This window comes from Apus apus, chromosome 11 (assembly GCF_020740795.1).
Source record: "Apus apus isolate bApuApu2 chromosome 11, bApuApu2.pri.cur, whole genome shotgun sequence".
Taxonomy (NCBI): Eukaryota; Metazoa; Chordata; class Aves; order Apodiformes; family Apodidae; genus Apus; species Apus apus.
Genome location: NC_067292.1, coordinates 14,045,140 through 14,068,116, shown reverse-complemented (window position 1 = coordinate 14,068,116; position 22,977 = coordinate 14,045,140). Strand labels below are relative to the sequence as shown.

The 22,977-nt window shown below is 42.6% G+C and overlaps 1 protein-coding gene across 1 annotated transcript in view; it reads right to left on the bottom strand.

Moving 5' to 3' along the window:
• Positions 1–22,282, bottom strand: part of TENT4B (terminal nucleotidyltransferase 4B) — a 38,724-nt gene extending 16,442 nt beyond the window's left edge. Inside the window, exons 1-2 of the mRNA XM_051629440.1 lie at positions 21,614–22,282; positions 4,586–4,709 (exon numbers count right to left, since the gene is read on the bottom strand). Of these exons, the coding sequence (XP_051485400.1) occupies positions 4,586–4,709; positions 21,614–22,167 (678 nt within the window). The 5' untranslated portion in view covers positions 22,168–22,282. The remainder of the gene's footprint in view (positions 1–4,585; positions 4,710–21,613) is intronic.
• Between the last annotated feature and the right edge of the window lie 695 nt (positions 22,283–22,977).

The window sequence follows — 22,977 nt, the reverse complement described above, 5'->3', positions numbered from 1 at the left end:
ATATTTCTTTGGCTTTGCCTACTGAAAAAAAAATATTCACTATCCTTTTTTTTCTCCCTCTGAACTAGAGAGCAAGCAGCATCACTTTGTCTATTTCTACTTAAATAACAAAGTTTCAGAAAGTTTCGTGTCCCACAGATTTAGTTGATTGTGCTGGACTTTTCCTAGTACTGGAGGTTTAAATGATTAGGTTTCCATTGTAAGATGTCCAAAACCACCTTCTCATTAACTAAGCCAAGCCTCCCAGGGAGGTCAGACTCATACTGTAAGTCTCAAAGAGGAACTAGTGAAACTTCAAAGTAAAAAATATGTAAACATTCGGATCCATTTTCAACCAGATAGTCTTCTGTTGTGTCTCCTGAAGCCACCTCACAGATTTGTGTATTATGCTGTAATGAGTCTCATATACTGGTTTGATTGCCACCTATTTGTATGTCAAGTGTCCCACTTTTTATGTTTTTCTCTTTCAAGATAAGTAAAAGGGGAAGACAGGAAAAGATGTTTTGCAAGTTCAGTGTCTTGATACTTTAGTAGACTAAGGAGCAGTATCAGTGGTTCCTCTTGATTATTTTGTATCACTTCTCTCTTTTTACCCCCTCAGCCCCAACAAAAAGCACATATGGGCAGCAAATTTAATGTTAAAAGTTCATAGCTTCTCAAACTAGAAAAGAGATACCATAGAGCTAACATCAATATTGCACTAGACCTTAACAAAAGCATAAAGGCATCACAAAGCTAAGAATGTAATAATTATTACTATTTTTAATCCAGGATAATAATAAAGGCATCCTTTGTCTGGGTTGAGTCAAACCAGATTTATTCGGCCACCAAAAATATCTGAAAAGTGCTTTTGCACAATAAAACAGCCACTGATGGTTCAGAAAAAACTAAATGTGCTTTCACATTATCCAATTAACTAGTGTGTTCAACTCAAGAGCAAAAGGAGTCTTTATTGAATAAACAACTCTGAAAGTATTCATAAACTTACTGATACAACATATATGACCTTTACTGAAAGGAATGAGACAACATCTGCTGTTGTACAATGATTTGGAGTATGAGAAACACTGCATTATTGTAAAAGAAACCCACACCCAGACTTCAATCCTCCCTCATCAAATCTGGAGATGCAATAGTGGAGAAATGTGAACAGAAATTTTAAAGGATCTTGATTTGTTACCAAATCAGAATTGAACTGTTGAAGCTCTATAGCCCTGTACATATTTAAAGCACCCCAAACACAGGATGCTGTTATGACTTGAAGGATACGAGCACTAGTTTTTGTGGTGTGCTAACACTGCCGATTATGGTTTTATTCCATGTGGAATGAGTTATGTATTTACATACGTAAGATAACTTATGACTTAACAAGTATCCAGTGAACTACTTCTGTATGTTGTTGTTACTACTTAGTCTACATTTCTGCTAACTTGTTCATATTCAATTCTAAAAAATCCCTCCATCAGAACAAAAAATATATTGGTAGTGAATTTCTAAGAAGAAATAGAATTAAGTAGAATTTTCTGAAGTTCACCCAACTAAATAGAGTTCATTTTTCTATTTCCATTCCAAATCATAATGTTTTCATACCTTAAGTGTGTGAAGTATGCACTGTTACCTCTTTTCAGGTCTACAAGGCCATTTAGCACTCAAATACAAAGCTGAGAACATTAAGACAAATGTATCCTAAATTCCACTGTATAAGTACTTATTTGTTCCATATCAAAATTGTCATACTCAACTGGTCAAAAAACTTTGTCTTAAAATGCTTTCATTTAACATTTTGCGTTGTTCAGTATCAGTGTAATTAAAGCCTTTCTTATGGTCAGAGCCTTGCTGATGCCAAGAACACTTCTCACTTACTAGGAATGTTTCCTTCTAAGCACATTCCCTTGAGTAAGAGCAAATGACACAATTGCTAACTTCTATAAATAAAGTAACAGTTTAGGATACCTAGTTTTACTCCCCCTCCATCTGCTTTTTCAGCCTTTTCCTAAGTGGAATGGGGAAAAAAAAAAAAAAAAAGCGCACAGACACATTCCACACACTTTATACATTTAGATTCATGAAGCCTGATTTTCCTTTTCTTGGCATCTTATTTTTATAGAGTATGCCTTACCTCCATGTTATGTGAGAAACTACAAACTAAATGTGTATGTTCAACTTACAAGTTTATTTTAGCTGGATTCACTACATCTATGACTCAAAAAGAACAGCTTAAACATTAACTTATCACTTTACACTACAGCTAAAGCTGAGGACATTGGACCAGATAACACTCCACCTTCCCAGGGCATGTACTCGAAGCTTACAAGTAGTTAAACCAACACAGATTTCCAAAAGGTTAGTGATTAACTCAAACTACTGAAAAATTACAAAAAACTGTCAGCAGTTCAGTTCCCAGGCAGATCTGTAAAGCAAGTTTGAGAAAAATAACACTACAGTAATTTCCAGTTTATAACCTGGCGTGCTGTTGTCAGCATTCAGTTCCCTCCTAGCCTCCAGAAAACAGAAGGGTATGCAAGAGGAGAATTCTTCCTTGACGTAACAGCAACAGACAAAATGCAGAGTTTGTCTCTGAAGAACAGCCACTGATTTGCAAAAAAGGAACCGGCATGCTCTTGCTCTCCAATACTTGCAAGAACAGCAAAGAAAGATGGACATGGCAGTTTTAACTGGCACTAGTTGAAGAGTGAACTTCAGTTCATGGTGTGCGCTGCTTCTCAGTCAACATTACAGCTAAGCTCAGTGGTCATATGTCACTGTGTGGAAAGGCTTGTAATTTGCTTCCTCTTCTTTAAAAGATTATGGCTACAAAACCCAGTTTCAGTAGCTTAAAGAAAGAGTATTTTCTGAAGCCCCTGAAGTGATATATATATATAATTTTTAATATTAAAGACCTAGCTTTTACAGATTGAGTCTGTCCTACAAACAGCACCAAGTTCTGGTGCCACAATCATAGTATTAGTGGTAACAATGAAAGATCCCCTGGTAATAATCCCATTCACCCCATCACACTAGTTATGTCTGCAGCCCACAAACCTGTCTAGGAAATAGCAGCATCTTCTCTAGGCAATGAGTTACTCTGGTGAAATCAGAAGCAAACAGTTATTCTGGTGAAATCCCCAACTACAAGCCTTGGGCAGGGTGTACCACGGCAAGAACTGTTTCCTACCTGCACTGGTCCCCATACTATTGTCTGTCAGACTGGAATCGCCCACTCCTGCTCTTGATTAGGGATTACACCACTGTTTAACAGGGTTAGACAGCAGCTACACAACACCTGTGAGATATGCTGAAATCTCTTGCACTGTTTCCTTGTAAAAGTTATTTGCTGTGCTCCAATTGAAAATGACCAGCCACATGTAGTAGTGGCTCTGTCAACTCCCTCTAAGTGTGCAAAGGCAGTTGACACTGAGCGGAGCGTGGTCCTTCCGCACTATACGTTACTAATATGTTGTTCATAACAACGTGGATCCTCTTGAAAATGTATGTTCTACACACAAAATCACACATCACATACACAAAGCTTATACAGAATTCATATTCTGTCATATTCTGTCAGTTTCCAAAAACTCATTCCAAAATCAGGCTAAGATCTGAAATGAACAGTGGGTTTAAGTCACTAACGTCAAAACACTGTATCTAACAGTGCCAAGATCAAAGCGCGTTTCTTATACTATAGATTCTGCTGCTCTGGTTTGCCATCCCAGCTAACAAGTCCTTATTTTCAGATACTGCTATCTACAGATAGATGACTATGGCTACAAATCTGCATTCTAGAAATGAACACCATGTTAGTTATTTGTATAATTAAGCTAGATTCAATTATGCTAAAAGTCCGACCGTGTCCCCATAAACTACCTTGAGTTGTAAAAGCAACTTCTCTACTTGTCTTTAATTCAACCTTTATTAAAAAGAGCACAGCTCTGCACAAGAGAAACTCTTGTTTCAACTGACTAAAGTACTAGCAAAAATCTGTCTTTGGTAGAAAGAGGCATTAGAGGTATTATATATCTAATAGATACATATAGAGAGATCTACAGACTTGTTTCTTTCTGTACAAAAGCCTGGTTCCTTTACATTTGTAAGATATTTGAGCTTATTTTAACAGCATTTCAAAAATACCACAGTCTACATAACGTGGCATTGGTGGCATTGCACCTCAATAGACTTCCTCAAGAAAGAAGGTCTTTGGACTAGAAGCTCTGCTATAGATTTTTTCAGACAAGCCATGAGTTTCAGAAGGTATTTTTTAACATCACATTTTACAAGCACATGCATGCCTGATACTTCCTCCTTAATCTTAGTAAATAAATATTAATGAGACTAAGTGTTGCCACTCCTCATGCCCTTCCGTTGACTATACTAGGTCTAGCTTGGTTTTGGTCCCATGTGCCAAAGAAACCATTAACCTGTATTATTCTAGAAATAAAATACTATCTTTCTCATTGGACCAGCAATCCTCCTGGCTTTTTTTAATTAAAAAAAATAAACAGTATTTTCAATATTCAATACATCACAAAGTAAAGAGGCACAAAATGTTGCTTTTATATATTAACAAACAGAAGAGTGTCCTACTCACGTCTGCATTAGGCCAGAGCTCTTTGATAACGTTTTCTATCCTGTTCACCACTTCCATCCGCATTCTCTCTTCTTCAGGTCTGGGAGACATATACTTATAAAAGTCAATGATTTCTTCATGAAGACTAAGAAAGAAAAAAAAAAAAAAAGAGAGAAGGTCAGAAAAAAAACACACCAGAGAACGAAATACCAACTACTCTAATCAAACATTCTTTTTAAGCTCCTAGTTACCTATTTAGCTAAGAGGCAGTGTGAGAGCAGCATGCAATTAAAAGAAATCCAGATTCACAAAGTTTTGTAATCTTCATGTTAGTTTCTTGCAACAGAGGTCAATATTGCACTGCGTTTGCCAAAAGCATGGAAACAAACCTAAATCCAAGTGCCTTCAATTCATATTGAAAAATCACACTCTGTATTTTAATGCCAGTGGGACACAGAAATGGTTCAGTGTTCAACTACGAATGCAGCTGTAAGCACCAAGTACAGACTTGGCAAAAACTTAAACAGGAGGTTTTCAACCCCTGCTTCCCTTGGCACCAGTTGGGTAGCTTCAGGCCTCCATCTGTATTCAGTACTCAGTTTTTTCAGAAGTTGATAGTAATTGTGTCAGTGCTAGGGCTGGAAAAACTGACTTTTATTGCTTAGAGAAGATGCATAAACCAAATATGCACTCTCTCCCCATAACAAGAAAATAAGTAGTACACATGCAGCAGTGATGGCTCAGAAGAATAAGTGATTGACAGTTAAACCATATATTTGACAGTTTACCATGTTAAATGTGCTTCTCACAGTCGGTAAGTTATGTTTAGATTGCCTATGATTAGAGCTGAAATAAAAATTTCTTCATACATTGCCACAAATTTCTATGCTGCTATAATACCATAAACACCAGGACAATCATCTTGACTAAAAATGTAGTTTTAAAGATATAACCCTTTAATTCCAGCAAAATGTGAAGGCACTCTGGCACAGCAAGCTAAATTAATTTTGTTTGTTTCCTGCAATGACCATTACAGTTATTCTTTTTAAATGTATTTTTTCTAGTTACCAAGTACAACTGAATCTTTTCTTAAAGCTCTGAGGGACCATCAGAAGAGAGCAATTTAATAAGAGCAAGCCCATAGATGACATGTGGAATCTAATAATTCCCCACTGCACACACACTTAAATAAATCAAACTTTAATAACTGGAAGTTGTACACAGGTATCAAGAACCAGATTGAAATATCTGAAAGTTGTATTTAACGGAGTCAGGGTAGGGACAGAACCCAAACCATCTGCACCATGTTCTTCAGTACTGCAGCATTATGAACAACACAAGCTCCTTTCTCTCAAGAGAAATGAAATACGCTAGTTTTCATTGACCATTTATTGGAATTTTACACACCCAGTTAGGGAATAATCATTAAAGCCTAACAACTTGAGATGGGCACCACCACAGGCTCTCTATAGCTAACACAAAGAGAAAAACTCCTCCGACAAATTCCTCCAAAGGGAAATCCAGCCAGATACCAAATTTAACTGTTCTAAATCAACCTTTGGAGTAGCTTCTCCTCCTTTGACACCTACAGAGGGAGGCTTACAAATGCTTCAACTTTAAAATATAACAACCCCCCTTCAGAAGATCTCACGCAAAAAAAACGCAAGACACCATCACATTGCCCCCTCCTCCCATTACCGACATACTGGCACCAAGCCCTGTTAACCCACAACATCTCCAGCACCACAAGGATGTTCTGAACAACACCACTGCAATATTCATACATAAATGCTGTTTCCAGCATTTCTTTTGACATGGCTGAGAAATCTCTTACCTCTTCCTACGGCTGCTCCTTTGCTTTTTCTTAGAAGCTTACAACCTGGGGTTAACATGCACATTCCAAAGCACCACTGCCATCCCTTATATGGGCACCAATTCCTTTCCCTTTGGCTTTTCAGCCATCTCCTGTTCTACTCTTCACTGCTATTCAACGTGTTGGCACTTAAACCTTCTTGCAGCTATCCTCCCATTGCGGAAACTGAATTCAGATGAGAATGCGATAAAGGACAAGTTGAGCACTCCAACAACCAAGCTCACTCTCATTCCCATCACCAGTCACACAGACTGACTTGCTATTTTAGTCTCCACACAAGGTAACATTCACAAACAGGAGCAACAAGGAAAATAGGCCAAAAAAAGGAAAAAAAAAAAAAAAAAAGGATAATGAAAGTCTAGAAAACACCAATTCTTTTTCAACTGTAATTCGGCGAACCAGCTTCCAGGAAGACCTGGGAGTCAAACCAAGGCTTCCTATCATGTCTGGCAAACTCTCTGCTTCCTTTGTGGTCTACACTGTGAGGAACTGATAAACAATACAGCCCTGTTTCTGCCTGTGTTCCTCTGGACTAGCTGGAACAGTCTGGTAACATCCACAAAGCACAAGATTTGCCCCAGAGCCATGTTTCTAGCAACAGAAGACTGAGTAAGACTGAGTGCAGCATGCACTGCGTGCACTAAGGAGGGGCACCACTTTGTCTGACGGTACTTAACAGCACAAGACTTGCTGGGATAATACCAAGGGACTATCCCTGGAGAGAATTTCATGTATAGCAGAGCACAAGTCCATACTGCCCGTCATTAGTGGACCCAGCTGCTGCTTTACAGGAGTTAGTTGTTCCTCTGTCCCATAAGGGAACTTTGAAAGAACAAGGCAATCAGAAATGAGGTCCCTGAAGTGCACAAAGGGCCAAGCCATATAGACACTGCAGTTCTCAGGGCACTTCTCTCTATTAACTCCACTGACACTCTTAATTGTGATAATTATATCAATTGGTGCATTCTGTAGAAGCATGAAAAAAAATAAATGATGTGTTGTCAGAACCAGACGTATTCCTTTTTCTAAACATAAATAACATATGTACTGATCACTTCAAATGAGATCCTTTCTTTTTCTTTGGCAAAACAAAAAACTAAGCAGCACACAAACTCACAGAAACTTCCGTTACACACGCACCAAATGTTACTCAACCACACAGATACAGGAAAAAAAAGGAAATTTGAACTTTTTCTACAATAGAAAAAAGACTTAAAGACCACTAAAGAAAGTCCCCATCAGCACACCAGTTGGAAATAATACAGACATCTCTGTGTTTCATCCCCTCCAACACTCCATGCTGCTAGGAACACCTGTGCTGCACAGAGCTGCAGCACGCAGAAGGCAGGCAGAGGCTGTAAAGGCTCATGACAACACCTGGAACTGTGTTTTCCTGCCCAATAATGGCTGCTGCCAAGAAATAAGCGAATGATTCATTAAAGCTGAGACAAGCAGAAGTAGCCACATGCAGATTTCAGAGCAGGACAACATGACTTAGAGACGTGACTCCAATTAATGTGGAGTTAACTCAAGCTGTATTGAAAATTCAAACTCAAGGTTATTCACTGTCTTAATCAACATCTATTATAGTCGCTGTTTTTCAAAACAATTTGTTTGGATTAACGGAGTCTATTTACAAGAGTCTCTAGTGGAATTTTATATCTTTAGCTGAAATGAAGATCAAAGAGACCAAGAAGTTATTCTTGACATTGTAACATTATTATTTAATGCCATTACATTCATTAGTTATTTTAGATAAAAGTCCTTAAAAGGAGACCTGTTTTTAGAAGGAAATTACACTGTAATAAACCTGATTTCACAATGGAGAGATAGATACTTCATTTGGCTTTATGGTCATATTGAAGTACATCAACACCTACTTAGGATACAAGACTTATTCATTTGGCTTTATGTTCATATTGAAGCATATCAACACCTACTTAGGATACAAGACTTATTTAGGATGCATGGCCAGAGTTCTCCGCAATGCATATGAGCATTGATTTACTGCATTTATTACAGCAAATAGCAGTACATGAGCAGGTCTGTTTTATTTTCTTTTCCCCATGTGTTAAGATTTTCTGAAGTACAGGACAGTCTCTTATACTCTTCTCTAAGTATGTTTTAAAACCAAGTACTAGCTGCATCACTCACTGTTTTCATGCGTGCTAAGCTGATTCTACCAGAATTTCACAGACAGAACAGAATTATAGAGAAGGGAAGCCACTACATTCAATTTATTATAGTGCCTGTTAGATAAACGTAACAGATAGTGACACATCCTTAAAACATGAATCATGGCTGCAAAAGTTGTCATCACAAGGACTTCCCACCATAACATCACTGAATAGCACCATGAAGAATGCAGCTCTGCTAGATTCAAGCTGTTCAGGTGAAAAGCCACAGCTTTTGGTGCAGATGCAAGCGCTATGAAACACAGCGCCTCATGTTTCTGTCCTAGTTTGATCACACTTTATTGTGCAGCAAAACTTATGGGCTCTAAATGTGCAACTCAGGACTCTCAAACTAGTTTATGTATATCCAAGATATGATTCTGGAGAATGAATCTTACTCCACCTCTGGCAATCAATTAAAACATAATCATGTATGAACAAAATGTTATTTCAGTTTTATATGCAGAGCACACAGGTACGTGGACAGGCACACAGACTCTGCTTTGGTTCCCTGACACAAAAAGCAGCACAGCTCACTATAGCTTTAAGTCCAGACCTGGAACCAGGAGCAATACTGGGAGGCATGTTCCTTTGTGAAACATAACTGAGATACTACAAGTTTCACTTCCCTGCACTAGAATCCTGACACAGACTGAACGACCACCATGCTGGCTGGTGCCCGGCGCTCCCTGCCTGAGCAGCCTGGCTGAGCAGAGCAGCCTGCGAGATACAGGTAATCTGTGTGGCTTTGCTTCATCACAGGAGAGTAGTTAAGTGTTGCCTTTGCATGCCAACATAGAGCATTATACTAACCAGAGTAATTAGTTTTCATTGAAAAGTTTCCTGCTTTTGTCATTCAGGAATTGTGTTATACTTCCACTCTCCTCTGGCTCCTCTTCACTCTTCATTTCACAGGAGAAATTATGCAGGCATGCATGTTCTAATTTCTCTCACCAGGGTGTTACCCATAGCTTCTGCTCCAACTGTTAAAAATGACTGGGTTAAAAATTCTGCATCTCCAACCCAAAGAACTTCCTCTGCCCTGGACATATATACTCCTTTGCACAGGAAATAGTATTTGCAACATCACAGAAGATAATTTAAAACAATGTATATTAGCCATATGCAACAAAAAAAATATAATATCGTGCTACTGCCCTACAGTTTATTCTTTGGCAGGATTTTCTGAAGAAAGCTTTATTTTTGGAATGACAGAAATCTAAATTATTTAGCATGTCTGTGGATGGTGGGCAGAAGCAAGCAAAAAGCACACAGCTTTTGCCTTCCCAAACTATGCTTTAAGATTAATCACTTTTGATGGAACAGTTTATTGATTTAATATTCACAGTTGGATGGGATATTTGCAATGTACCCTTGTAGCACCAAATAAGCCTTTTGTACCTGAATTTTCTTTGGATTAATAACTCCTATAGAACAATGTTTATCTGCTGCTACCATTTTAAGTCTCCTCTGGAGAAAAAAAAAGGAAAAAAGCAACAAAAAAAAATATTGTTAAGTATCAGGTTTATATTTGTCTTTGGGGAAGAACATAAAGGAGGAACTTGAGATATGTTAACTTCCTGAAAGGACCATTACTTAAGAGTTCTAACTACATCCATGCCTTCACTCACTAGCTTCAACCAGGGTGAATGCTATAATCTTAAAACTGATCCAGGTTATTTCTCATTAAAAATCCCAGGCATATTCTTTAGTCAAGAAGTAATAGAAGAGACTCCCTGGTGATGTAGAATTGAATATTTTTTGTCTGTTTATAAATGGCAAAGTGTGTTCTGTCTTCTAAAATACACTCAGATGTACTGAGTGTAATTTTTCAAACAGAAATTTGTCTTTTAAGAGGAAAAGAAGTCCTACTGCATCTTAATTATAAATCAGATCCTTCAACTAGTCCTACCAACAAGCAACGTGAGGTATAACTAACTCTGATCAACTGATCAACTGGCTTTTACACCCACACCATAGGCATACTCAGTCTTGTTCTCTATTTTTACAGCATTTCCAGCAAAAACATCAAACGCCAACTTGAAAGAGCATTTTGAGAAGTACCCTTATTCCCGTATCTTGTTGTTTGGTTGGGTTTTTTTTAAATTATACTGTACATAAATTATCTAGCAGACTCACTACATGTGTGGGAACAGCCTTCTGTTTTCATTCCTGGAAAGTATCTACAGATCGTCCCATTGCTGTAAGCAAGGGCTGTCAGTGTCTGTTGTTTCTCTTTTCCCAGGCCATAGGCTGCCAAACACAGGTGCATTTTGCTAACAGAGGAGTGAAAAAAAAAAGATATTAACAGAAACTGCTACCTCAACTTAGCTGAAAGAAACAGTACTAAAAAAAGCACAAGACAAAGCAGGAGAGAAAAGTTTTGTGCAGGGAAAACTAAACGGGAAGAACAGAGATGGGAAATCGCTGTTTTAATTCACAATGACAAAAAGGCTACAACTCCAGTAGTATTTAATTATCTTGAAACATACCAGTAATTCCAGCATGTCCTATGAAATACTGCTTCGATGTTTTTCTGTAGCTCACTTGTAGAGAAGTATTAATCTGTTGGAACAGTTGCAGATATACACCAGCTACACATTTTGCAACCTTCTAATTTTAAATAGATATATATTTCTTAAAAACCTTTAAGTGTAACTGCTAGCATGCACTTCATACATTCTGTAATTAAAATGTGAGGTAAATTTCCAAACAGCTAAAACCACAGAGAAGTTAAAGGTATCTATTTTCTACAGTAAGGAATTAGCAATTCCTCAGCCTGTCAAAAGTAACTATCAATAGTAGTTCATTTATATTATCTGGATTTTCTCAGTAACACAGTAAAGTTTGGATCTGTGTTAGGATTGTAACAAAAGTTACAGCCAGCAAATCCCTGCAAGACTTGTGAGTAGGTCTGACCCCTTCTGTACCAGTACAACATGTAGGAGAAGCCAGTTAAAAAAGAAACAAGTGTACTAGATCAGTATTGCAAGTACCACCAGTGGTGTCACTATTCAAGCAGAACAGGACACAGCAGATCACCTCAGTTACTGAAACCACTCCCAGAAAACAATTTCAGTAATAATTTGGAGATCAAGCAAATGCGTCCAGTATACAAAAAAGCGAGCAGAAGGTGCAGCAGTGGAGACCACCTACCAGAGGAGCACAAGAGGGGCACTGCAAGCTTTACAAGCTGCTGAATCAATACCAACTAGAAAGAGCATGTTTCGGCACGCCTGGAGCAGGTGTGTTCAGAGGAGCAAGGGCTGGAGTGAACTATTCCAGCATAAAATGTTCAGTGACTTAATGCCTACAGGCAAATACCATATTATACAAGAAACCAGAGAGGATGTTTGTTATTACACAGTAATTCTCTTTGATTGCTCCAAGGTGCTGTTATGCCAGGAGCTGAAACATTTGGCCAAGCTGTAACAAGAGCAGCTTCAGAAGATCACTAGTTAATTCAAATTTAGATAGATTTTAGCCAAAAAAAACAACCAAACCCAAAAAACAAAACAGTTGCAGCTGATGTATAATGTAATTATAAGACAGCAACAAAAGTGAGACAGTACTGTCCTCACTGCCTAATCTCAAAAACTATCCCGAAAGAGGAAAACCAAACCAACAGCTTGCTGAGGCAAACTTCTCTGCCACCTGATTTTGGAAGCAGAGACCTATGTAAAGAAGCTGCTCACCTCAGATAATGAACTAGTTCTTCAAGGCACAACTCAACATGAAATAGTTCTCCTGTGAGTACTTGCCAAGTATGACTACTACAAGGAAAAAAGCCTGTGGATGAATGAGAGTGAGACACACAAGTCCAAAACAAAACTTGAAGGCTAAGTGATCAAGTACATGAGCTGAATCATCCAACTTAGGAACAGGGTGACATAACTGAGCAAAAATTAACTAAAATAAACTATGAGGGACTGTTTTTTTCAGCCTGGCTCAATCCTGACCCAAGACTGTGTGATTTGCAACCATGATCATTATTCAGATCAAGACAGTGCCTTCACCACACTATGTTTAACTCAATACTTTAACTGACAGTTGTGAAAGCTCAGCAACCAGGAGTACTCCGAATGCACAAGAGACTAAGTCATTGTGCAAGGCACAAGTCCAGAGTAAAACTTCACACAAAGGAGGAATGTCAATGCGTATAAAGGAGTATGCTTTTTGTCACTATTCCTTTGAAACAAACAAACAAACCTAAACAGAACAAGAAAACGTTTCTGTTTATAATACATAAGAAAATATCACCTGTTCCTAAAGTAATAGAGGAAGTTAAAATTAACACAGTGAGACAAAGGCTTAAAAGAAGAAAGCTAAGTTACCACACTTCCTCAGCCTAGATCAGTCACAACATCAAGAGGTCAGGCAAGGTCAACAAGGACTTGCTATCTTCAGATTACACACTGACACAACAGTAAGATCAACACCTTAGTCATCAGACTACAGCAAGATATTCCTGCTTGCTGTATTTTAGAGGTATCCTTACTCTTTATTACAGTATGATATTACAAGAAGGGCTTACCTAGACCTGCTATTTGTGACAGTTTAATACAAGATCTTACATATTTTACTGGGTCTATAAACAAAGAAAATATAAGAAAGCACATGACACTTTAAATGTGAGTACTTAAACCTATCTGGAAGTAAATCTACACTGAGTGAAGATTATGAGCCAATGTTTCTACTTACCTACATACCTCTTCCTCTACTACCCTCACTTACCCTGATTTGTAAGTTTCTAGAGGACTTTAATGCTTGCATTTGACTGTTATTACACCCCATTACTTGCAGAACCACAAAACTGTTTCCTCTATGCTGGCTAACAACATTTTCAATATAGTGTTGGCTATTTCACCCCCAAATAAATCATGCTGACAGGACTGAAGAACGGAGATGCACACACTTTGATCCTAAGCCTCTGCTACCATCGCTTTGCAGTAAAAATCCTCTTAAATGCAACGCAAAAAAAATATAAAAATGCAAGATGCATGCAATGCAGAATGGTAATGGAGAACTCCACACTGTAAAGCCTTCTCAAACAATTGTAGCAAGACTGTGCCTCTTTAGCTACATATTGCTTTTTAAATAATTCAGATGTAGTTCTCATGCCATGGAAGACTTTACAAGACTGTCAAAGTGGCTGATCTGGAACAAGGGCTGCCAAAGAATCTTAATTCTCACCATGGGAGGATGAAAATTAACAGATGTTGCTGATGCACCAGCATAAGACATCCTCAGACCCAGTCATGCAGCCAGTTCATCTTCACACTGAGCTGATGTGCTGGAACCACCCTCAAGCAGCTGGCTCCTACCTGCAACCTACCCTCAGAGCTTCAGTCCCTGGAGGCAGACATGGTACTTGATCAGCTTATGGGCTGCACTGCTCAACCTCACAGATACTTTGTGAGACAGCTTCAAAGGTCAGAGAGACAACCATCGGGGACAGCTAGTAGCAAAAAATCTACACTGAATGCAGCAATACTGATATATTAGTTGGATTATTATGATACAACATGAGTATCACCATACAAAGTTACTGAAAATATTTTAACAGGCTCTAGAGAGCTACAGGAGAGGTTTTTGTACAAACTTACTGTCTATGTTTAGCCTGTATGTGAGGCTAATCTATAGCAGTTGTATCACCCAATGACCTCTCCCCAGCTGAGAAAGGGCATTAGGAAAAGGAGAGAAGATCCATGGGTTGAAATGAAAACAGATTTAGTGAAACACCAAAACTAGTAATAATACTAATGTCAATAAAAAGCACATAAAATTATACTCAGCCTAGTGAATGTACAGCAATCACAAAAAATGGGAAAGCAGTCCTCAGGAGCTGGATGATGAGGGAGCCCCTCCAGGGAGAAAGAGGAGTCCTCTGTCCTCAGTAAACTTTCCCTTTTATAATGAGCATAATGTTTATGGTATTGCATACACCTGTCAGCCAGTTCAATTGGATCAGCTGCCCTAGCTTTTGCCAGCTCAAGCTCCTGGCTGACTCCAAAGGGCTAATGGCCTGCATACCATGGTTAGCCTGGGATGCTATCCCAGCAAAACCACAGCTACAAACAAGAGTTCTGCTGCCTCAATCCACGTCTATCTCTTGCTATGACATCATAAGTTTATAGTAGTCCTGGAAAAAAATCCTGCTGTCTTATCTATTGTAGTTTAAAGTTGCAAAATGACTGAAGTTGAAATTGCTCCTTCTGTAAAGCTTCTTGCAGTCTAGGATAAAAATCTGAAGCCTGCATCCTGCTCACTATTTTCCCCTCTCTTTTTCTTGCTTATAGGAATTTTTTATTTAGCCCCATTTTCCAGGCAAAGAAACAGAAAGCAATATTCAAATATGACCTATATCTTCAGTGCTCTTTGGCAGTTCATCCAAAAAGATAATTAAAAAAGATGAGTGGTCATAATTTAAGAAATCCCAGCATGTTCAAATAATGAATTAACATGTCAAGTGCTCACTAAGAACAGAAACAGTATTTATTTGCTTATAATATGTATTATGCAAATTTTCACTGGTTATGTTGCTGTACCACTATTGGTACCCATAGCTCTCAACACAACATCTAAGCTGGCTTTAGGCCACATCCTGCTCCTGCTGCCAGTTTTAACATCCAGCAAAGAGAGCAGAGGAACCACTGTCTTGCATCCCATGCAACATAAACAAAAAACTTGGAAGCAACAGCCATGTCTTAAATTTTGCCACATGCATTATTTTAGGAGCATATATGCCCTATATTCTGAGTCACCATATTATGAGGTCAATAAAAATAAAAACTTTTATATTATTGCCTACTTTTGATAGTAAAGTTATGTACACGACTTCTCAAAACCTCATTTCTAAGTTTTTCAAATAAGCTTTCATGATACAGGTCTCCATCTATGTGTGTTCCGTAGGACCAACAGTATGATCTCAGACTTCCTGAAACTGACTTTATACTAACAGTTTGCCAATGAAAAATAAGAGCTACAACCCCAACACAGTTTAATATAATACTAATAAAGATTCAGAGTGAGCAGATCCTCTTTTTTTTGAATGCATACTGCTACAGAAAGCACATATCAGCTCTTGTGAATCAGCAAGCACAAAGAGGGAATGACATACTCTTTCTATTACTTAATATAGACATCTCTATCTACCAAAAAAAGTCTGACAGATTTCTGTTCCTTATATAGCCACTCCAAGGTAAATAGGTGTCCAGGTCCCAAGCAGAAGGTAAGAACTGGAGAAAACAAAACATTTCACAAGAATACATTCACATGCTGTTTCCTTGCATGTGTAGAAACCAGCAGGCCCCTGAAGTCCTACTTAAATTGTTTAAACAAACCATGCCGAATTGTTGGCACCATTCCAAAAGTTTGCAAGCCCAAACAATACTATTATGTAATATTTACAGTGTATTTCCTAAAGGTTTCCTCAAACTGCCTTTAGTACAACATCTTCAGCCCCCAGTAAACTTGTTTCTCTTTCCCAACCCCTCCAATAGAAGTAATGTCTTCCTACAGGAGGCCGTGGGGAAATATCCAATGTCACTTCCATAAAGCCCAGCTGACTGCCTCCAAGTGCTGCACAAGCTGTCACAGGCTACTGCCAGGGCTGTGCTGTGCCATGACTCAGGGCCAGACAGAGTGACAGTGGATCTTATCAGACAGATACAAGGAAAAGGATTTACACTCGAGTCACATCCTTGCACTTCTGCCTTACAGCTTACGTATGCAGTCACAGAGTGAGGAGAGAGTACTGTTCTAAGAGGTGGTTTTGAGAAGCAAGCAGGTTTGTGTCTATGAATTTTTCCTGAATAATTCATTTTTACACATTCACATGGTGAATTCAACTGCAACCTATGTTTTAACGTAAATGCCTCACTAGATCTAAAACACATGCAACAAGTCTAACAGAAGATATATTAAGAAGTCACGTACACCCCCCTCCTTGTTTCACCAGAAATCAGAAGTCTGTGCACAAAAATGCTTACTTCACTTACATGAACCATTTGTATGTGCTGAGTAACGGAGCATCAAATCAAGCACTGCCCATGCATTTGATTTAAGCACTGAGGAGTACATGATGAAAAACAACACATTTAGGATTTCATCAGATTTCCCTAAGTTAGGCATTCAGTCTGGCTACATGTTTTGCTGCAGGTACACATAGTTGCTCTGCTCACACTACACTCAGCTCTGTTTCCTTTCTCCAGCCCACATAAAATTCATGCTACAGTGGCTGATGGCATACAAGAGCCTGAGCAAGTAAGAGGTAAAGAGACACAGGGTAAGTTATCTCAGGCAGCCATCTGCGTTACTGTAGCTACATGTCCTCTGGTCAGCTCAGAGCCTGCAGAGAATGAGCTTGTGGCTGCCTTAATGCACTTAGCTTCTTTCAAAAAAAGAGATGAAAAGACATGAGAAGCTGACAAACTTCACATGAAAATAATAGTAATAGCACTTCTGTAGCAAAGACATATGGCTTTAAGCTATTTTCTTCCTAAAGTAGCTATGAGTTTATTTCACGGCATCCTCTGTAATCCTGGGCAACATGCTGGGAACTCTTCTATCAAATAAGCTGAAACCTGCCCAATTCTGCGCCAACCAATTGGGCAGCCTGCAAGTGTCTGCAGGTCTGTGTGCACAACCCTCCTCTGGGGGTCACAGGGTTCTCTCCCTTCCACAGCAGCTTCCATCAGTGCTTCAGAACAGTGTGCATTCAATATTTCAAAAAGCATTGTTTTCTATTTAACCCAGGTTCCTCCTCAGGAGTACACAGGACAGATTTTCCTCCTTAAACTCACACATTAATTGGGTTCTTGTGTTTGGCCAGAGATCCCGTGAAAACTAACCAGCTCCCTACAGGGTCCCAAAATCCACATTTACTACATGGGAACTGCACAGTCTTATGGGTTTGAGTTTTGCTACGCTTAAGGATTCTGGCTTAAGTGGCTCTTATTGTGTAACCTTTAGCTAGGCTCAATCCAAACTCAGTGAAAGCTGTGAAAGTTACTTCAGTATCCCAAATACTTTTTCTTCCTTTATAATTGTGATGCTACTTACATTGCTTACTGTTGCCCTTGGGACACACACAGGGAATCTCCCCTAAAACCCCAACCCCACACATCCTTCTACTGACTTGAGTTTTGCTACTAAGCACCCTGTCAAGGCAATCCAACTAAAACCTCTAAAGAGATGTTACATGTTAAGTCAACAGTAACATCATACACATCCTGCAAAACTTTTCATTCACTGTCTGTGCTATCTGTTCTTTTCAGCACTACTGCCTGTTGACAAGTCCCCAGAGGATGCAAGACACTAAAGCTGAATCCAACTGATGCAAAGCAACTTGTAGGTAGTGCCAGACAGTTCATTCACAGTGGTATTTCAGAAGTCACAAAATTAAGAAGGCCAGAATAGAGCATCTGTAACACAAACATCTACATTATTAATAAAACTGCAAGTCTGAAAATTCAGAATAAGGGAACATTTAAATAGCCCAGAATATGATGTAGGCAATAGCACCATTAACTCTGTGGGAGTGAACACAGGCCACCTGTTGAATGTCAGTATTTCAATTCAGCACTGGTGAATGTTAGCTAGTATTGTGCATACTATGTGAGAAATACATCTTGAAATCAAAACAAATACTGTTATGGGTTATTTTGTAATTATTTTGTATGTAATTATCTTTGTGTGTATAAATAGCATTAACTAAGAAAGTACATTCCTTAATAAAAATAAAACATGTGAAAAGAAAAAACTCAGATCTGACTGAACAGATCCTTGGCTTTAAACCAAAATCTCTCTTATTTCAACATATTTACGTTACCTAAAACTTCAGACAGCCTGTTACAAGCTGTTATGTGTTTACATAAACTGTCCAACTACCTAAAAATCACAGGACTGCATTTGCAAAGAGCTGATCAATGTAATTGTGATTTCAGAGCTGGTTTTACACAGCTGTACACTCAAGTGACATCCTTGCACTGGAAATATGAATGCCACATGCCAGCTTTCAGCTGTGTTTGCCAGCAAGTCAGAACTAACCTGTCAGAAAATGGGACTGTTCTACAACATCGTTGTATTCAAAGGACTCAAAATGTAAAGTGGTTAACTGAAGAAAATTACAGGTAGGTATACAGGGAAGCGTTGAGAGCCTTTACTATTTCTTCCACAACCTGCATCAAAACAATTAAGGAACCTGTTAACACACAAGTAATCCTGTAATAGAACAGCAGGTAAGTTTTTTCCCTGGTAACTATCAGAACTAGTCAACACATACTTCGGAATTCGTGTTGGAAATAATTCAAAATATTTACTTTAGCAACAACTTCATTTGCTAAGTTACAAACGACTATATCCTTCAGTACTGTCCAGTGTCTCAAGACCCCAGAGAGATGCCTTACAACAGTTTTAAAAAAGAAACTTGTATGCAGGAGCAATGGCAGCACCTCAGTGCACACCACAGGGAAGCTGCATGTGGCCTTGCCAGAAGCCAGTCAGTCACACTGCAACCTTCACAAGACCTAAGCATTTTCTGTGCTTTCCTAAGAGGCCTCAGCTCCTTTTGGAAATGGTCTTCAAAATTTTTCATTCCAGATTTGTTAGCCAACTGCCTCTAAATGCCTTCGGAATAAGTAGCTTTTTTAGAAGCAAACACCGCTCACTTCCATGATTTAGGAAAAACAATGTAGGGATGTATCTCAGAGAGAAGCTACAGGTACTCTGCTTTGAGCAAAGGAAGTACCTAAAACAGAACCTCAGCATCATGTAGATGTAAGCCACAAACTAGACAGTCAAGCCAAATGTAGACCAACACACTTGAGTACGTGTCCACAACCTCCTTCCACTTGGAGTTTGAAACTGATTCAACCAAAATTCTACTCTAGTAACAGATACCACCATGAAAACTTTGGTACAGTTGTTGTCATTATTACTGTCTTACTGAAGCTGACCCTTCCCCCCATCTCCAACATAGGGAAAAGATTTATGGACTTACAAGACGGAAAGAGAAAGACACTCCTAAAAATGTTCTCTCAATCTTCAAGTAAATAAGTAACAAGCTAGAAGATAAACAGAGTCCAAAACCTAAACTGCAAAAACGCAGTACTTGGTATGTTTTGCATACATTACTTTTAAGTTGTGTGGAGAAACTTACAGAAGATTCCAATGTATAGTGACTACAGACTTCAAAACAACACGATTCTGCAGTGTCATTTTATGATTATTATAACCCCAGCAGTAAAGGCAACATGGGAGCGTACAAGAAAATTGGGAGCCAGAGGCAATAAGTTTGTCTTATAAAGTGCCCAGCAAATCTGAATAATAATGTTGACAAATCTTGCAGAACAGAGATTTTGGAAGTCAAAGAGGTCAATGCTCGCAGTGGGAGGGAGGTGAAAGACTCTTAGGTACTAGCTGGGCACATAAAAACGGACACACCAAAATCATCACTAATTTCTAAAATGACCTCTTCTGGTCCTTCAATTGTCACCTTCACCATCTGAACCCTGGAACCAAGGCAGACTTGTTTGTAAAAGGGCAGGATTGGAAAGGGTATTACACCTGCACACACCCCATCAGAAATCCATACTTAACAAGTCAAACCCACATCAACATGCTCTTACCACAGGGAGAAGTGGTATTGCTACAGGTCAAGGCAGAGGTTACATTTTGAAAAGCATGAACTTAAAAACCAATAATTTTAAAGCCACAGAAGTTACCAAATGGCTTTTATCCATGGCATCACCCATATCAAAAGCCATCCTTGTGTTTAAAAATGGGGGGGAAGAAGGAGGGCTCAGAACCATTTCCAGGTAAACAGATGTTTGCCTTGGCTCAGTCTCTGTGGGCTCATGCAACACCGACTGATGAGACCTAAGCCAACACAAAAACACTACAGACAAAATAATCAGATCAGCACGTGCATTCCACAGTCAAGAGATCCATGAAACCATTAATAATCCCATACTGAAATCCATAATACTCTATACATCCATGCAAATTCGCTTCTGAGGGCAAGTGCCACCATGTGTGCACACCTTCTCTGTCAGGTCTGAGAAAACAGACTCCCCAGGTAATTACCCAGCCTACACTTTCTTTTAACAGCAGCAAACTATTATTTTTTTTAAAGTTACAGCTCCTACGACGCCTGTGTTGCAGGCGCAGCACGAAGCTGCTCAGGCCGGGAGGGCGGGTGCCTGTGCTGCCTCCCCCCGCGCCGCAGCCCCGCCGGCCCCGCCGCAGCTGCCCGAGCAGCAGCGGCGGCATCGGACACCTCAGCAACGACAAAAAGCAAAGGACACCCGCCAAGCGAGCGGCGGGGTGACAGCGGAACGCTTGTGCTTCGGCAGCAAGGCGCGGTACCGGGCGAGAAGCGTGGAACAGGCCCCACGTGCACCGGCGGTGACAGCAGGAGCCTGCGAGCAGCTCCCGTCCCCTGCGGACAGCCGTGCCCGCCCCAGCCGTGCCCGCCCCAGCCGTGCCCGCCCCAGCCGCACGCACACGGGCACACGCTGCCTCCGGCTGCCGCCGCCACCAAATGCGTTTATTCCCGGAGAAGTCCCCCGGCTCCTCGGCCGCCCCGGAGGGCTGGCCGCTCGGGGCCGCGGCGCAGGAAGGGGCTGCCCCGCCGCCGAGCACCGCCGGGGCTCCCCAGCGGCCCGCGCCCACCGCTGACAGCCCGGGCAGCCGCCCGGCGCCCACCGCCCCACCTGCCCCCGCGGCCCGGCCCGCCCGCCCGCCAGCCCCGGGCCTGGGCCGCGCCCCGCCGCCGCGCCTCAGGTGCCGCGGCCCAGCGCCCCCCGCCGCCACACCGCGCCGGCCGCCCCGGTACCGCCGCCCGGCCCCGGCGTGCGGCCGCGCTCCCCGCGCTGGCCCCGGGGCGGGGAGGGCCCCGTCCCCCGCCTCCTCCTCCGGAGGCCGGGCCGGGGCCAGGCCCGGCGCTGCCCGCTGCCCTCTCACCCGCCCGCCCTCCGACCCGGCGCCGCAGCCGCGTACCCCACGACTCCCTGGCTGTAGTTCCTCTTCTTCCAGGGGGTGCCGGTGTAGAGCGGCTCAGCCAGGCCAGCCTGGGCCCGGGCGGCCGGCTCGTCCCCCAGGGCGGGGGCCCGGCCCTGCCCGGGGGGCCCCAGCAGGAGGCTGTAGTTGAGCCCGAAGGTGCTGGCCTTGTTGTCGCGCTTCCTCTTGTTGCTGGCGGCCGCGGCGGCGGCGGCGGGCGGCCCCCCCCGTGCGGGCCGGGCCCAGGCGGCGGCCCCCGGGGGCGGCGAGGCCTGGTGGTGGCTGCGGTTGTGCTGGTTGTTGGCGCTCTCGAGCGGCAGGAAGTCGGGCTGGGGGTCGGCGCGGGGGGCGCGGTACATGCCGGGCGGGGAGGCCGGGCCGGCCCCGGCGGGGGCGCTCTGCTGCTGCTGCTGCTGCTGCTGCTGCTGCTCCTGCTGCTGCTGCTGCTGGAAGTAGAGGTTGCGGACCCCCTGCGTGGTCTCCCAGATCTGCATCCACAAGCGGTTCGAGGGGCCGAGCTGCTCTGGCTGGAACCAGGCGATCCGGGGATCCATCAAACGGGGACCCACCCCGGCTGCCTCCGCTCCCCGCCGGCCGCCGACGCCGAGACCCTGTCACCGGGTCCCAGCGCTAATGGCGGCTCCTATGGAAGGGCAGCTCCGCGCCTGCCTGCTCGCTGCCGTCGCTCCACAGCCCCCGCCCCTCCTGGCGAGCGCGGCGAGGCGGGGCCCGGCCGGGCCGGCACACGGGCCGCGCGCAATGGAGGGGGCGGCGGCGGCGGGGCGGGCGGCGGGGCTGCCGTGCCCCGGGCCCTGCCCCGGCCCGTCAGCCGCCGGTCCCGGCCTTCCCTCGCCCCCCTGCCGCCCTGCCGGCCCTGCGGCCGGGGCGCTGGGGAGCGGCGGCTCCTCTCGTGGCAGAACCGTCCCGGTCCCGAGGCGGCTCGACCCTCAGCGAGGCGCGGGCTGCCGGGAGCCCAACCGGCGGAGCCCAGCGGGCCGGCTCTCCAGGGCTGCGGGGCAGCGGCAGGCAGGGGTTGCGCTCGGAGGACGAGCCGTCCCCCAGGCTCCCCAAGCCCGCCGGCGGCAGGTGCGGGGGAAGCCGGGCTGGGGCGGCGGGGAGGGCGGGCGGGGGGTCCGGCTGCTCGGGGCGTGCGGGGCGCTGCGTGTGCCGGGCCCGTGTGCGTGAGGGACGGGCGTGCGGCGGCTGCGGGGGACGCGCTGCCTTGCTGCTGCACCGGCAGCTGCCGCTACACTCCCCTCAGGTTGTGGGGGGGATTATTACAGAGTCTTCCTGCCTGTCACTGAGCTCCGAAGGAGCGGCAAGGATAGCCCAGGCGCCAGGCTTGTCACAGCCAGTGCTTCTGC